This window comes from Centrocercus urophasianus, unplaced genomic scaffold (assembly GCF_019232065.1).
Source record: "Centrocercus urophasianus isolate 14NV4802_14NV808 unplaced genomic scaffold, USGS_Curo_1.0 seq_25, whole genome shotgun sequence".
NCBI classification, from domain to species: Eukaryota; Metazoa; Chordata; class Aves; order Galliformes; family Phasianidae; genus Centrocercus; species Centrocercus urophasianus.
Window position 1 is genome coordinate 17,543,086 of NW_024884811.1, and position 17,787 is coordinate 17,560,872.

Consider the following 17,787-nt stretch of genomic DNA (forward strand, 5'->3'; position numbering starts at 1 on the left):
TCTTTTTTTTTTATTCTTATTTCTTTTAAATCATGATGCAGCTGTCAGCAGATTTACAAACCTCATCCTGTCTCCAGCAGTAGACACTCAAAGTCAAGCTGATGTCAGCAGCACCCTCTCAGCTGAAGAAGAGCTGAGTGCTGGGAAACAAGAAGGAGCAGGTTTGCAAAATGCTGGTGGTGGCTGTGCAGTACAGAGAATGACACTGCCACCTGATGCCGTGACGGAAGATGTGGAGAGAAGTACCACAAAGAGCAGCCATGCTGGGGATTGCATGCCTGTCACCGATATTGATGACTTGCTCAACCAAATGGGTGCTCCTGAGAGCAGGGCTTCGTGCACCCCGTCGCGAGCAGAGAGCCCCTTCCAAGATGAGTCCACCACCATGTGCTGCTGTGGGACTGATGAAGGCTGCCCTGGTTCTGAGCCGCGTCGGGGCAAGGAGGAGCTGCTGGAGAAGACTATGAATTGCACAGCGAATGCACAAGGGGTTTTGGGGCTGTCTGTGTTGGACTCTGTTAACACAGGAAAACTTTTTACAGTGAATAAAAACTCTTTAAATAACTATTCTAGGAATTTTAGCAGTTTAAATGAGGATGAGTTGCCTGCAGCAAGCTGTCCAGACGGTAAGGGAAGTGACGTGTTTCCAAAGTCCATGTATGGGGCTGCAGAAGATTCTCACTCAGATGCAGAGTCTGTCACAGAAACATTTGATAGTGCTAGTGACGTGTTGCTTGGGCCGTGCGCTGCTGCTAATCTCCCAGCAGTCTGTACTGTATTGGAGTCAGATGATGAGCAAATTGAGATTTGTTGCATGAACGATGAGCTGCAAAAGCATTCTCAGGAGCAGCATCTCACATCTGTGACAAGCTCATCCTCTCTGGCACCACCACATCACTGTGGTGGCAAAGTTTTGCAAACTGAGGATTGTGCAATGTGTGGGTCGCTGGAGTCAAGAGTCAGCAAACTGGACTTGGAAGACTGCAGTGGTCCCAATTTGTGTCCCTCACCATGTTCAAAAGTCTTCTCTGCTTCCCTGTGTTCTCCTTCCTCAATCTTTCTGCCAGAAAATAACATCCTAAGGAATTCGGTTGATGTCCCTGAAGTTTACACATTCCGTAACAATGGTGCCTTAAGTGCAGAAGGGCAAGTGGGTCTGGGGATCAGTAATGGACACATAAAATGCTGTGAGTCTGTTGAAGAGAAAGGGTCTCTGCATTGCAAAAAAGGTGGATTTTGCTCTGCTGGAAATGTCAGTGGCTTGGAGAACAGCTTGCTTGAGAAAGAAGGATGTCATGACCAACAGAGATCCAAATCTGAAAGTGAAACAGTGGTTGATGACTGTAATCACACTGTTACCTATTGCTTAGCAAAGAAAGAAACCAACAGTATGTCCAGCTTGTCTAAAGCAGACAGCAATCATATGAATGCAACATCAGCAAGAGCAGTATCACTCAGGTCTCCCTTTCCCTCCCGATCTAAAGATCCAAAGGCTAATACAACTCATGACTTGCCAGGGAAAAATGAGAAAACTAACTGTGTGACTTCAGGAAGGACTTCAAATGGAAAAATCCAAAGCTCAAGCACAAATCACAGCAAAGAAGCTGTAGTACCACACAGCCCATCTTCACAGAAAAAATCTTGCCAGGAGTCTAAGGGAATAGCACAAAAAAGTATAATGGAAACCCTTTTAAATAACCAGAAGGCCAAAGGAGGTCCAAAGCTAAAAGGTTTCACTATCAAAAGCAAAGCAAAGACAAATTCAGATTCTTCCAGTGTTAATCTTACCAAAGTCAGTGGGGCTGATCAGAAAAGGACTTCTATTTCTCCACAGCTGTCTCCTAAACTTTTGGGGAAGAAAGCACTGTTACCCCGTAACTCATCTACAAATCCAGATCTGAGCAAGAGCATTTCAGCAGCCTCAAAGACTCTGAAATCTGAGCTGGAAAATAAACCATCTCTGGTCATTTCTGAAGATTCACTTCTGCCTGCCCTGAATGGCACCAGCAGCCCTGCAGCATGCAGTAAAATGAACTGTGGTGAGTGTGGGCAGCTAACGGATCTGCAGCAGGCATGGGGAAAGCCAAAAGAAAAGCAAGCTTCCATGCAGCCTGCAGTGTCTCAGGGTAAGAGTGTTAAGGTGGATGATTTCAGAGCAAGAGACGGTCAATCCAAAGTTGCTTCATCCGCTCAAGGGGAAACAAGAGTTGAATATATGAAAGGGAGAACTGAGAGCTCTGGAATGAACCTGAACACAATGAAGAGCATCTATAGTGCAGATGACATTAGGCAGTTAGATTTGCAAAATGTTGGAGCGTCAGCTGTAGGCTCTTCTTCACTGAGGTCTCCTGCAGTTCAGCTGGAGCAGCAAGAAGGGCAGGAGATTCAGCGTAGTTTCATTGAGGTGAAGCTTTCCTCCTCCTCCTTCTCTTCCTCCTCCTCATCTTCCTCATCTTCTGCCTCTTCCTCACCAGCACCATTTTTGCAGCTGCCATTGCTGGAGAAGAATGAAGAGGTGAACATAGAGATGCATCAACTGACTGAAGAGATGGGGACCACAGCGTATTTTTCAAAAGTAGATATTGCCAGAGACAGAAATCTCTGTGGCTTGTCAAAACCTGTGACAAGGACATACTCGATGCCAGCCCAGTTATCTGGTCACTTAAGGGAGAACTGCCATGCTGTGGAGCTTCAGCCTGCACAAGGTCCCCAGGGCCATGCTGCAGACAAAAAATGTCCCCAGGCGGTGATGGGTCCGTTACAGATGGTGCATCTCAGCCTGCCAGATGGCCAGAGTGGGAAGGAGCAGGTATACAGCTCCAAAAGCTCCCAGAGGATGCATGACACGTCCCCCTCTGCCAGTGATGTTACTTACCCTGCCACTGACAAACTGAGGAGTTTCAGGAGGAATTACTACTACTACGAGCTGAACTGGCCACACGAACCTACCTCATCCTTTTCTGTCAAACAAAGGATCAAATCCTTTGAAAACCTGGCAAATTTCGACCGGCCCGTTGTGAAGGCCATCGATATCCACTCGGCCACGCGGTCCCAACTCGGCAGGAGGTCATGCAGTGGGATGGCCACTGCATCCAGCCCTGCTGACACGCCTCGTGCTTTGCGGCGCAGCTTGAGCTCCTACGGCAGCACGCCGATGCCAGCTGACACTGTGGCCAAGTCACCCATAAGCACAGAGCCGACACGTGCAGTGGAGGGTGTCACGAAGGAAGAAAAGCCCCAGAGGGGTGAGGAGTGCAGCACTGGGGCGGACCAGTCTCCTTTTCCCCCTGTGGCCTCGCAGGTGCGGCGCAGCCGAGTTCTGGGCCGGCTTCCGCTGTCCCGCTCCAGGCTGCGGGAGCTGAGGGCACTCAGCATGCCTGACCTGGACAAGCTATGTGGTGAGGGCTTCTCAGGGCCGCCCCAGCCTGCCTGCTTCAAAACAGAGCTGGAAATCACTCCCCGGAGATCCTTTGTCTTGTCAAGCCAGGACAGCCCTACCAAGGCAGGGGGGATGGGCAGTGGCAGCCCTCAGGACAGCAGCTCGGGGACACCGGGGTCGGCCTCAGATGACGACTCACCCCGTGGTGGCTCTCCAGATGCAGAGCACCTGGGAAACAGCTGGTCCCTCAGGTCGGTGTTTGCTGTTTCCGTCAGCCATCTTTTCTGCAGTATTTTATTTCATCCCTGCAAGCCTCTCCTGATGAAAGCACATTTCAGCTTTGGCCCTTACATCAATTCCTTTACTCCTTCTTGCTCTGCTGCATTTCAGAGCTGCTGCAGTGCTGTTTGGCTGCAGCTGCTCTTCAGTATGGGATGGGATGCTTTATCCTGGCAGGGTTGAGCTCATTTCATGTGACCCTTCTAGCTGTTCTTTTGGTTGTTATTTGGCATGTTATGATGCAGCAGTCACTGCCTCCTGCCCACCCTGGAGGGATGACAGACAAGCTTGTTGTCTGCCCTCAAAAATGTGTAGACTTCAGAAATAGCTGTCTGACTGGTTTTGTTAATGTCTGTTGCAAAAATCATTGGGAAGCAGGGGGGGAGTCGAGTGGGGGCTGATTTTCAGAGCTGTTGTAAATTGTCTTCTTTCTGCCTTCTCATTCTCCCAGCTAATGCCATTTCTTATCCATGCTCAAGATTTCTGTTTGCTGTTGAGCTGCCCTTTTGTTGTTTACCCTAATGCAAATTTTACTGTGTGCTTGAAATATATCTACACAGTCTAGAAATACACTTTTTTTTTCCTGTTTTGTTTTGTTTTGTTTTAGCCTGGATCAGCTGCTCATCTCAAACCTGGACCAGCAAAAATTGCAGTCTGTTTTGTCAGCTCTGATACCAAAATGTGACATTGCTTCTATGCTCCAGGAAGTCAAAGCACAAGTGAAGGTAATAACCAGAAGATGAAGCTAAACTATTGGCAGTTTTTCTAGGGGTTTTCTTAATGGCCTATAAAATCCCTTCCAGAGTTCCTCCAGTCATCCTGCAGTAGGTTATGGTTGATGATGGTTTTACTACTGCTGGTTTTTGAATGCTTACTATAAACCCTGAATATATTTTGGTGGGTTCTGGATAAAAAAGGATCTTGTTTGTCCAGTGTGAAAGCAGTTAAAAACCACAATAAGACGTTTTAAGTGAGGAAGAATGGCTCCAGTCATTGTTTAAGCTGAGAACCTTCTTGGTTTGCCAATAATTGCACATCAGAATTTAACTTTCCACCAGCCATCGTAGTCAAATCCATTTTACCCACCACACGGGGGAAACTCTGTTCCTTTCTGGAAGCAAACACTTCTTTTAAGAAGCCAAGATCACAGACACTGGTGGCTTAGAGTGCCAAAAAGCATCTGATGGAGGACTTGCAAGAGACCACTGTGCACATTTTGCTCTTTTCTGTGGAAACGTGTTGCGCCGAGGTAACCTTCATTATTTAGATGTATGAAGAAGGCCTCTGAAATGAAATGATTGCCAGGGTGTCCTTTTCCCTCTTTGCACTGTGTGTGTTTTTGGGATATGTCCACATCCTTTTTGAATCAGAGCTGAAGTTGATAAAATAATGACAGCACTAAAGGGAAAACTGCCATCTGGTCTGTATAACTGCTGGCTGAGCTGCATTTAGAGTATTTCTCAGACTTAACTCACAGAGTATAGAATGGACTGAAGGGAACAAGACCTCCCCAAAATACCCAGCTTTACCTCCTTCCAAGGACAGCGTAACTAAAGCTTGCAAATCCAAAGAGGTTTGTGAGCCAAGACAGTTTGATAGGTTTACCGAAGAATTTAGGATTGGATTGTACTTCTGGACGAAAGTAATTAAGTGTTCTTTAAAGTATTTTATATGGAGTATTGGAGACGTTATTTATTTATGCCACTTCTCAAAATCTGAGAACTCAAATATTTATAAAAGTAAATGCTTTTTGGAATGCACTCCTTGTCTGCATAGTTTCTTATCCATATTTAAGCCCAGTATGGCACACATGCTGGAAAATGTTATGCTAGTCAACTGGTGGGTTTAATTGTACAATAGGATGATTCTTCATACTTACGCAATTGCTGAAAAATGAGGTAGACTGTCTGATTCAGAGGGAGCTTCTCCAGGAAGAGTTTATCATTATCTTATGCTTTGGGTGGTTCTGAATTTACTCCTGGTGTTCAGTAAATGCTAATAATACATATTTTAAAAATCAGATCTTTGGTCATCTGATGAACAGGCTAAATGGAGAGGCTAAAGATTTTAGTTCTTTTATGTGACATTGCTCGTTTCTTCTGTAAGTCTGGGCAAGTTCCTTAGAAATTCTGAGGCAATAGCTTGCCTGCAGACTGTAGGGAGCTACTTTGTGTTGACTTACTTCTCAGATGTCTGATTGTACTGACTCTTCTCAAAGCCTAACACATCACTCTAGGTTTGTGCTTCCACTATGTGGCCAGGTAAAGGAATAGACTGATCTGTTGCCCAGTTTTACACATGCTAATAAGGACTCACTTGACGGCTGGACAAGGAGGAAAGGCACGTGTTTGGGAATGGGAAACCAGAGTTCAGTTAGTCTTGCTGACCGTCCTGAGGCATGTGGTCATCACACAACCCTGTAACACTTCTGAAAGTGTAATCAGATGAAGTTACAGTATAGAATAGTTTTAGTTGGAAGGGACCTACAAAGACTGAGTTCCAACTGTCAGACCACTACTTAAAACATATAATTTAAGGGCATTATCCAAATGCTGTTTAAACACAGGCAAGTACGGGACATCAACCACCTCTCCAGTAAGCCTATTCCAGTATTTGGCCACCCTCGCAATAGAGCAGTTTTTCCTAATCCCCAGTTTGAACCTCCCCTGGAGCAGCTTTGTTGCCCTCCTGTGGATGCCTTCAAGCATCTTGACGTCCTTTTTAAATTGTGAGCCCAGAACTGCACCCAGTATTCCAGGCGAAGACACACCAGTGTGAGGGAGGGAAAGGGTAGAAAAGAACATGACCTCTTAAACAAAAATGCTTTAATACTTAATGGTCAAAGATACTATTGTTTGTTACCCTCGGAGCACTTTGTTGAAGGAAGCTAAGCTAGATATGTGACTCACTGTTGTATCCAGGCTCATGTAAAGCTGTTCTTGTTCGAGTATGAGTGAGGAAGGTCTTGACAGCTACAAAAGGCTGTAGGTTAATGTGTTCATCCCTGACTGCTCTTCTCTTTCTGTGCCCCCATGGATCAGTGGTGTGAAGCAGGGGGCATCAATTTCTCATGTGCTTTGCAGAGATGCCTCTAATGCAGAAAATCTTCCTTGACCATTACTTGGCAAAATGCACACACAGAGGCCAAGAATTCATATTGTTTCACCACTCAGCAGAAATAATCTGCGATTCCCTGTGCTTTCTGCACTGAAATTAAAGGCAAGCACTGAGTTAAAATGTTTGATTTAGTGAGTTGAATATGTCATTTAATGCTAAATAGATTAAGAAGTTTGCTTCTAATGATGTGCCATTAATTTTAGTGTTGGCAGCTTCTGGAAATGTTTAATGTTGGATAGGTTCCCAGGAAAAAGATGAGAGTCCTGCTTTCCACTCCCTGCTTCTGGTGCTGTGCCCCACAAGCAGTTTCCCTTCTATTGCAAAATAGAGCATCTGTAACAGTATCTGTTTTTGTCCTAATAACCATTCAGAAAATGGCACCAGACTTGTTGGACGGAACTGCTTCTCTCTCAATGCAAAATCTGCATTTTGGTAGCAGCTCATTACTTCAAAGAACTTGACTTCACACCTTCTTGCTGATCTGGAGCCCGGTTCAACCCTGGTGCAGACCAGTGCCAGTTCCTTTTCTGTGCTATGTTCTCCTTTCTGCTACAGCACAGCTTAGTCCTGTTTCGATCACTAATGGATTCATTACTTCCACCTCAGAAGTGAAATAGCTGTACCACTGAATTTTCCAAGCTGCAATTTGTAATCATTGCTCCTTGCAAGATTGCCCAGCACTGCTGAGAAGAGGTTGATGCAACTGCCATAACTGCCTTTCAAGAGAAAGGAGAAATAGGATAGAAGTGTTCGTAATAACATAGAAAATACAGTGTTTGGTCCTGAAAGATGTATGGAAGTGTCCAGTTATCCTGCAAAACATCCAGCAACGTGAAGTTGATTTTGAAAGCGAGGCTGCCCAAAGTGTAATACCTTTCTATACCCTAATTTTGACTGCGTTCTAACCTTTGACTGACTGAAGAAATCTCTGCTGTCACCTGAGTTTTCGCACAGAGCTGCTACTTATCTGTAGCAGAAATATAAATATATTTCATGTCTCAATGTTTGAATTTCTTGAGCTTTTTTTTTTTCTTTTTTTTTTTCTCTGCCGTAATCTGAGAGTACTGGAGTTTGTGATTTGTGCAGAAACTTGGTCTTGATCTTTGCTTTTATTTTTCTCTTTATTCTCTTACCACTTTGCCCCCATTTTCCTGCCAGAGCAAAGAAGATGCATACTTTGTAGTCCTGAGTAAAGAAGAAGGAGCTGGCCTGGGATTTAGTGTTGCTGGAGGAATAGATCTGGAACAGAAATCAGTCACAGTAAGTGATGACTGCAAGTCATCTTTTTGCAAAGCTCGTTTTAAAGCATGCTGGTGATTAGATCAAGTGCTCATTTATCAAGACTTGCTGCAAGTCTTGAAACAGTGTGTCTCAGAGGCAGCTGCATGCTGTCTGTGACTGAAATCGAAGGGAGTGTCTGCTGTAATTTTCATTATGGAGATGGATGCCAATTATGTTTTCAGTCTTTGAAAGTGTAACTGCTGTGCTACTGGGTAGTCAGAATGCTATGCATATGAGTAAAACTTTGCATGCATACAGCCTTTTAGAAGAAATCTGTATTTCCAGCCTTTGAAAGGAAATTCTGTGCAGCAAAAAAAAGTGAAGTTTTTGGCAAATCATGAGAGCGACTGTATCAGACTTGAGCAAACATTCTGGATTCCTCTTCACTGATCTGTTTTACTGTTAGTAAAAGCTGTTGGATGTCAGTAAGTGTCAGTATGTCAGTAAGTGAGGGGTTTTTTTTCCTTTTTTTTTTTTTTTTTTAAAAGAGCATTTTATGCAGCATTATGAACCAAGAATGTTGTGTGACATTGAGCAGTTTTTAAGCAAAAGATGTTAAAAAGTTGAAATACTGTTCAAAAAGAGTTCAGTGAGATAGAAAAATGCCAAATGACAATGTCCTGTGTAACAATTTATTTGCACAGGATGTGCTTTTAAATTCTGTCCTTGGAAGAGACAGAATCCTAAGAGAGTGGATCGTAAGAGAGCGAAACATTAAGTACAGAGACCAGAAGGGTATGTCCTCATCTTTGGAGGGTGCAGGAACTCAAGTAGGAGTGTTCTGGTATTTGCTCTATGACCAGTATAAATAAATGTATTGTACATTTAACGGTCTCTGAATCAGAACATGGTAACAGTTTAGGGACAAGGCTCCACTTCTCTGGCTACCAAGATTGCGTTCCCTGTCTCTCTGGGTGCTGAGCTGCTCAGATAGGCTGTTCTGCCCACACTTGGGTGCAGAAATGGAAAAGCCTAATGAGCTTTGAAGAACCTGAGGAGTCTGGGCATGTGTGGGAAGGCAGCAGATGCTTTGGGCATGACCTCCATATTCCACTTACTACCTGCATTTGAATATCTACATTTGTCATTGAAGCAGTGATTCCAGCTCTGGATGCTTGCTTGGGCTGGCTGGAAAACTATCTTTGTAAACCTGGTTGCAGCAGGTGCTTCACAGAATCACAGAATTGTAGGGGTTGGAAGGGACTTCCAGAGATCATCGAGTCCAGCCCCCGTGCCAAAGCAGGTTCCCTACACCAGGTCACACAAGTAGGTGTCCAGGCAGGTCTTGATTATCTCCAGACTCCACAACCTAAGGAGGGCCTGCAGCAGGAAGGAGAAGGAGTCAAAAGGTTTCTGACTCTTGCTGTTGTTTTGGATAAAGTGGAGAAATTCCTACAGAACATGCCATGCAGGACGGTGTCCACAAATGCCTTGAGCCTTTGTCCAGTGTGCCTAGAACCGTATTGCATGGGAAATGGTGCTTTGGCACCATTTAATCCACTCTGAATGAAGTATTTTATGTCCTCTAGAAAAGACGTGTTTTGAGCCATTAAATTGTCCTTTTGCATCCACTCACATGGTACTTGATCAGACAAATAAAGAGAAGCAATTAAATATTGTATAGCAGCAGTAAGTCAGAGCCTTTTTGTGCACAAATACTGTGCATCGCTTCAAAGGCTATTTGAAAACTGCTTTGGATTCTGGTCACTGGGAATTTGGGGAGTGGGTATGACACAGTGCGGTGCTGTTCTTGGTGAGTTTGCTGTAATATGGATGTCTAGATAACCTGTGGATCATTCAAAATTAGTGTTAGGTTGAAATTATTTGAAGTGTATTATTTGAAGTTACTGTTCATTGAAGGCGTCTGAGAAAGTCAATGAAAGCACATAAGTGCACAAGTGACACTACATTCCCTAGCTAGTTTTGGTTGTCTTTGGCATAGAGCTGACCGTGCAATAGCAGCATGCACTCCCCCCCATCCCAACCTGCAGTTCTTGTCCAGTGACATGGACTTTGTGTTTGAAGCTGATGACAAGAGCAAGTATTGTGTGCCTGACACCCGGGAAGTGGGCAGCAGCTGTGAGCTTTGATAGTGGGGATCTCTATGTTCACTACATGTGCTTATGAGCTGAATGTGTCTCTAAGGTAAAATTTTTCTTGTAGGTCCACAGAGTGTTTTCCAAGGGAGTGGCATCTCAAGAAGGGACTATCCAGCGAGGAGATCTTGTTCTGTCAATCAATGGCAAATCTCTTGCAAACTCGGTCCATGGTGATGTCCTGAATGCACTGCATCAGGCAAGACTGCACAAATATGCAGTCATTGTCATCCAGAAGGAAAAAGACAAAGCAAACAATTCCTCCAGATGTGAGATATCAGCTACTGGCAGAAAATGTGTGGGGTCTGGAAAGGATGTTTCCATGGAAATAGGAACAGGTATGATCTTTGTCCAAGAGCACTTGGAAGGATTCCTTTGCGGAGCAGACTGAAGGGGAAAATGCCCATGTGTTTTAGATTAAAAGAGTCCGTGCTTTATGTAATTGGAGGGAGCAAATGAAATTACTCCTAAATTTTATTTGTTCACTTTGGAGCCCAAATGCAGATTTTTTTTGGTTGATGTTGTTGTATTTTTGTTTGAAATGTCACAACTAGACAGAAGCCTAGAAGGATATGTAGGACCTAATCCAGTTTCAGTTACAGTTAGTGATTCTGTATATTCTTGTGATCCACGATACATTTCTTTAAAGTAGTAACACTAGCTAGAGCAAGAAAACAAACAACAACAAAAAGCAACCCAACAAATGAAATCACAGCTTGTTGTCCGTGGAACCCAACTTTTACTTTGCTCTGTAGTAGCAGATTTTATACTATTTCTCTAAAAAGAGCAAAAATGGTTTTGGTGTTGTAATAAATGGGTAGAAGGAGCTAAGTTGATTTCAAAGCAGCCATCCCATAGGAAACGAGGAGTAAATGTTTCAAGCAGCTCTCAGTGACAGTAGAAAGCCCTGCTCAGGAACAAAGCAACAATTCCATGCAGTTGAGAGGTCCATTCAAAATACCCCAAATTTTTGCAGAATTAAGGCACTAAACTTTTGTACTGTCTGAGTGTATGCAGCTGCCTCAGGAGCACAGCGCTGACCTGCTCCCATCCCACAGCAGTGCAGGGGATGGAGTGGGCAGTGGCTACTGCTGACAGCCCCAATGATCCAGCTTCCCCTGCTCCCTGGGCAGTACCAGGCATACACCTCAGAACAGAAGGCAGAAAAGGAGATGCTTCTCACCTGTTTCGAACCCATTGGACATAGCCTTTAGAGGATTTTTTTGTTGGCTCTTCTTTTTCTGTAGCAGTTTTAATTGTCTTAAAATTTCACTGGATTCTGTAGTACAGCTTTATAACGCAGATTAAAGAAATAGGGAACGCTCTGTAGATGAATCATCCTTTCAGTAACTATTCCCCTGGATGCACTGCACATAATGATTTCAGAATCCCTTTTACATCTTAGTGGCACATGCGGAGCGCGGTCTGCCGGCGCTAGGTGGCAACGTTCTCTCACAAACAGCGTTGGTTTATTAGGAGTGTCTCTCCATCCTTTGCGGCAGGGCTCATCTCCAGATGTTTCAGATAACATTTGGAGTTGTTTGAGGTAACCGTAACAGCCATTTGTGATGTTGCAGGCTGCAGAATTTTTACACGCACGCAGGGCAAAGAGGGTCCCGTTTTCCAAAACTATGGACTTATTTCCTTCTAAACAAAATCATAATTTATGTCAACTACAGTTTTACTGCATTCTAAACGTATCTAAGACTTAGGAAGCGGCATACACCTGCTGACTGATAGCTTTGATTATGTCCGTAGATGTGAGACCAGAAACAAATATTCACACTAGTGAGTGCATACAAACTCTCTCTTAGGAGAATGGAGCATATTTTTTTTAATGTAAGTCTTATTTATTGCTGTTATTTGAAAAGGTGCAACTCCTTGGATAATGAATGGGAAACGAAAGAAAGTGCTCTCCACAGTACTTGCACAATTTTTTTTCAATTCTTTTGTTGATGTTTAAAATCTTTGTTGAGTTCAGCTTCAATTTCAGTGCCTTGATGGACTTTTGTTGCCCATGCAAAATGAAAATGTCTGTGCACATATTGTGTTCTGTGCTGTCAGTCCTTCACAGCAGCAATGTTACACATATGCTTCTGAGAAGCAAGGTGACAACATGTTGTAGTTTCACTATGGACTGAACTCTGAGTGGCTTCGTCACTGCAGCAAAAAACAAACCCAGCCAAACCCAACCTGCAATTTACTGTTAAATGCATAACAAGATGCTGTGTGTATTCTGTTGCAGATCCAAACCTGGACATGAATGATGTCATCTGTGTTGAATTATTGAAAACCTCTGCTGGCTTGGGCTTCAGTCTCGATGGTGGAAAAGCTTCTATTGCTGGAGACAGGCCCTTGCTCGTAAAAAGAATATTTAAAGGTACTGCAAACATGAAAATACAGCAGATATTAACCCAGTTTTCTTTTTTTCTTATTTATTTATTTTTTAAACAGGCATGTATACTCTGACTATTACCACTTACCACTGACTATTACCACTTAGTAACCAAAGCAGTCATTAGAAAAAAATACTCTTGAGAATGTCTGGAGATTGCATCTACTACTAAGTGCTTGTTCAGCAATCTGATTTACTTATGATGACGCAGTTGCTTCCTAGACTTGTCTGCTATTGTAAGCATGAAATCACAGCAGCATTATTGTACATACTGGTTTGAGAAGTTCAAACCTAATGAAGCTGAGTGCTTTCAGCATTTGTACAGGCTTAATTTCGAGTGATACATTCCTTCATCAAGGAAAAAAGGTGGAAGTGCTGTTTCCTGAATTGTTTATCAATTTCCATGCATGTATTTGTTTTTTCTTCTCTCAAAATTGATTCTAAGAGGGAAGGACATGTTTAATTTTCAAGGTCATTAATATATGTCTGTAAACACAGTCCTTTTTCTCTCCTTGATTGATTGTGGCCAGTGTTGTAAGTTGAACTATCATTATAGAAAACTTACTAATAGATTGCAAGAGCTGAGCTGAGCATAAGTGACACCGCTGCTAGAAGAATGGCTTAGCTGCTGTTTGTCACGGTGGAAAGCAATTTTTTATTTATATTGACTTTGTTCCTGTTTTGCTTGTAGGTGGTGCTGCAGAGCAAGCTGGAAACATAGAATCTGGAGATGAGATTCTTGCTGTTAGTGGAAAATCATTACTTGGCCTCATGCATTACGATGCCTGGAACATTATTAAATCTGTGCCAGAGGGCCCTGTTCAGTTACTCATCAGGAAACACAGAACTTCAGTGTGATGGAAGTGCTACATCTAATCACACTTGCTGAGACAAAACATTTAAAACTGGCTAGAAGCTGTCTTTGTTTCTAATGCCACAGAAGTGTCTTAATGCTTTACAAAGAGGTGCTAAGAGCCTTGGAGAACCACTGAGCAAGAGCGTGATGATCGTCTAAAATCTCTCCTGTTTATCAAGAATGAAGGAAACCAAACACTAGAGACGTTTTTTTTTGTATGACGTGGCAGTTTTAGTGGAACTTCAAGACCTTTACTGAGTTCGGTTTAAAGTATTTTGACTGAGAAATAATGTTGTGCCTGTCCCTCATATTTTTAGTATCTGCAGAGCATTGGGAGTACAACTTGTCATTTGCCATCCTGTTGACAAGGATGATACTTGGACTGTATTGTATCACTTAGCTATAATCTGACTTCGGGACACTTACTTAGGGTCTGGTCCTTATTTGTTATAATAAGAGAATGTCTGGAACAATCTCACTCTATTCTTCTAAGTGCAGTTTTGCTTAAAGTGCATGACAAAAGAGACGTATAATTTTTGCACAACTTTTATGCCTAAGGTGAGCGTTTTATTGCAAAGGTGAAGAATCCTCTAAAAACTGATGAATTAACTCAGAATCTACCACAGCTGAATCTGCCTTTAGGGGAAACTTGTATACAAAAGCACTTGGCAATAAATCAGCAGAAATCTGTGAGCAAGAAAATCGAGTCTGAATATTAGGTGACTGTCCACCAAGGTGTAGGCTGAGTTGTTAGTTTTTGGGAGTGATAAAAATTGGGGATTGAATTTTCAAATTTAGGCTTCTAACATTAGACACCTTTAAATACACATATATTTTTAAAAGAAGGGCAGTTTCCAAGTGCTGAGCACTTGCAGATCCCACAGACTTCAGCGATCGCTAAGTACGTCTGAAAGCCAGGCTGCTTTTATTTGGCTGCAAGAGGCTGAAGGTTGCCCAGCTTGAAATACTGAAGCTGGCAAATGGTGGTCTAAGGATGTGGATTTTAACAGATTAAATCTGAACTGGCCATATTTATGGTGGCTATTAACTGCTTTTTTAATTATTATTTTTTCCTTTCCTGTCCAGTATTTATTTTTTTCTTGTGTGGGAGTGGGTGAGTATGTGTGTGCAAAGCATAAGTGCTTCTGGCTGCATCAGAAATGGGCTGATGCTGAGGGTTTTGGATAGTGAGACTGAAAACTATTTGCATGGGTGGGAGAAGCCATGCTGTAGATAGAGAAAACTGTAGGGGCTGCAGTGCTCCAGGTGCTCCAGGTGGGATTTTCTCAGCTCTGCTCCTGGTGGGCCATGCTGCTGAGTGTTATTTATAGTCTGTTCTACGCGGAGGAGAATGTATGAGTGCGAGAGATTAGACTGTGCTATTTCTCTTCCTATGTCTGGGATGGCTAAACAACATAAAAGAGATAGAGGAGGAAATGGGCCAGTGTCCTTATCAGCTGAGAACAAGTTGTTTGTTCCAGAGTGCTCAGGTTGTTTGTTGCGTTGGGCTGGAGCCCTGCTTGTCGCCAACAAGCCCAGGGTGAGGAGCTCTGAGCCTGGAGCCGGTCCAAATCTGAAGTGCTGCCTGCTGTTGTAGTAAGGCAAGATACTGCGTAGTTGTTATAAGAAGGCCAGGACTCCTCACTTGGGGCTGTACCCCAAAATCATGCTATCGTTTCCTCTGTTTATGTCTCAATTCACAGTGCTTGGAACAGTTGCTTTCAGGATGGTGGGCCCTTGGTTTGGTTCAATTCTGTGGCAGCTGTGTCAGTCAGCAACTCATGATAGGCAGCATAAAATTCAGTTCTGTGGGGCAGCCAGAGACCAAGTGAGCAGGAAACCTGTGCAATGCTTGCCTATAAACAAACGTATTTTAATCTCTTTCGGTGACATGTATGAGCACAAGCATCTAGGAAGAGATGCAACTTTTGGTTACATGAAAGGCAATACTGTCCATAGTCCTACAGCTGCTTTGCCAGCAGGATTTCTGTGGAATGCATTCAGGGTCAATGAGGTGGATTTGGGTCTCCTGAGACCCCAAAGCTCAGCTCCTCTGCCAGGACCACTTCCCACCTTTGGTCCCATCCTTGTGGGGGAGGTTTTGGGAGGGTGCAGCACCTGGGGTCAGCCCCACACTGGGGCAGCAGGCCTGGGCCGGGACAAAAGAGGTTAGCTTTGCGTCTTCCCTGAAAAATCAGGGAGAAGACATTTGGCAGTGATGATTAAATGGGTAGGCCTTGTTCAGGAGTGACCAAAATCTGATTGTAAAAGCGTGTATAGTAGATACGTAAAATGCATGTGGAATTTAATGCAACGTAGTAAATATGTACCTGTATCTGTATAACACGTTCAAGTGCAGTACTGACTTTTTGCTACTTTAATGTGCTAAATCACAAATAAGTTTTAGGAAATGATGGGGATATTTTTTAGTTGAAAATTTTTGAGGTCACAGTGCCAGGAGGACATATGGCACTCTCCCAGTACATTGTGAGCTCAAAGATGAAGTCTTCATTTTGTAAAGCAAACTTAATTTGAGATGTCTTAAAATGATACGTGGTGAATATTTTCAGACACTTACTTGCAGATACTGTTCTTTGTGAGTGATTTAGAAGGCTTTTGATTTTCAGTAGTTGAATACTGTTTAGTATTTTATTTTACATGCATGTAGATAAGTGTTGGATGAGTAACAGCAAGGAGAGGTGGGGAGTTCTGTGTGTAATTCAGTAGTGGGGATAATTTAAAGATAGGTTTAACATTTTAAGTCTGATACTTAATATGGGTAGAACTATTTACTTCTCTAATAACTTCGCAGCAAGAAAAAGAATAGTATTTAACCCTCATTGTTTCTGTTCCTGAAAAAACTTTTTTTTTTTTTTTTTTTTTTTTTGGTGAAGGAGCAGGAAACACTTTGACCAGTGCTCCTGGTATTGGTATGGTTAAAGTGGCACTTCCTGATGTTTCTGTTGGGGTGACACTCTACATAAAAGCCCCAGGATTTACAGAATGTTGGCCTGATCTATTACAGAAAAAGTGGGTGAAGCAAACAGATGTATTGAACCATTGGTTGTGCATCTGGCAAAGTAGCTTACTTTCCTGAGAGCCTGGTCACAGCAGAGTGACACAGGAAGTTGTGTTAATTATCCGTATTCAGTAAGTTCACAGGCATTTTGACCTCGCTGTTTGCATGTCAGACCCACGGTGATTCTTCACCACGCTGGAGAGCTGACCAAGCACTAGGAGAGAGCGACTGTCCAGACACTCACAGCTGCATTTTCATAGACCAAAAATCAGGATGAAATTATGCAGTTGGTCCACTGCTTTTCACCAGGAACCTGAAGGCGTGCCAGATGAGGAGAGTTTGCTTCTAGATAGAAGTCTAGTGGGAGGCTTTGCTGCTTCCGAGGCTTGGAGCACATGTTGGATATGAGAATAGGCTCTGGTGTGGTACAGCAGTAGTATCTTCTGCAGGCTTTTGTACCTGGGAGCTCTTCCCAGCTTCTTTGAGGATTACATCTGTACTTAAAAACAAAAACAAACAAAAAAAAACCCACAAAACAACAACAACAAAAAAACAAAGCAGAGGAACTGTGAGGTTAGGCCTAAGTTAGAGAGGGAACAATGTCTAATCATTTTCTTGCTTAAAAAAGTAATTGAGAGCAGATATGTGTTAAGAAACTGTTGAGTGATTCAGGTTTTCTGTTGACCCTCACTTAAAGTTAACCCTTATAAATGTTCTGCAGCGGTTCTTGTGAAAATCTGAAGGAAACATTCCCAGGTGGGAATGTTTACCTGCTTCTACATTTAGGGTATGTAAATGTACATGTGGAAATATCAATGAGGAGTAGGCTAGGTCATGTGAGAAATAGGGATCCCACTCTAGGTTAGGTTTTGTGTATTAGGCTGACACACTTCTTGTATGATACTGTATATTTACACCTTTATTTATATGAATAAAACTTCTTCTAATGAAAACTGTTTTAAATGACTTATATATTATAAACAGCGAGTGCAATAACATGAAATAGATTGTACATTTTCCAATTTGCTGTCTCTGTTATGTAAATCTGTGTTGCCATAAACTGTTTTGTTTGGGTTTTTTAGTGATTTTGAAAATAAATGGTATCCTTAGTACTCCTCTAGGTACTTATTTCTGTCACACCGAGGTCTGGCTGGTCCATGGCTGGAGCTGGCATTGCAGAGAGGAAGCTGTACTGGGGACAGAGGCCATGCAGTAACACTGTTAAGATGTGCATCTAAACCAGAAGTGAAGTACTGCCCTCCAAGAACAGTCATTCAGAGTAAGCAGGATAAAAGCATTTAAGAAACATTAAAAGGTGCTTGGGACCTGCTTTGGTGTCCCAAAAGATGTGGTGGTTTTTGTTTT

At 42.9% G+C, this 17,787-nt stretch overlaps 1 protein-coding gene across 1 annotated transcript in view; it reads left to right on the forward strand.

Moving 5' to 3' along the window:
• PDZD2 (PDZ domain containing 2) overlaps positions 1 to 17,535 on the forward strand; it is a 115,999-nt gene extending 98,464 nt beyond the window's left edge. Inside the window, exons 19-24 of the mRNA XM_042826005.1 lie at positions 42 to 3,630; positions 4,266 to 4,383; positions 7,934 to 8,035; positions 10,220 to 10,490; positions 12,398 to 12,532; positions 13,239 to 17,535. Coding sequence (XP_042681939.1) covers positions 42 to 3,630; positions 4,266 to 4,383; positions 7,934 to 8,035; positions 10,220 to 10,490; positions 12,398 to 12,532; positions 13,239 to 13,405 — 4,382 coding nt within the window. The 3' untranslated portion in view covers positions 13,406 to 17,535. The remainder of the gene's footprint in view (positions 1 to 41; positions 3,631 to 4,265; positions 4,384 to 7,933; positions 8,036 to 10,219; positions 10,491 to 12,397; positions 12,533 to 13,238) is intronic.
• The last annotated feature ends 252 nt before the right edge of the window (positions 17,536 to 17,787 follow it).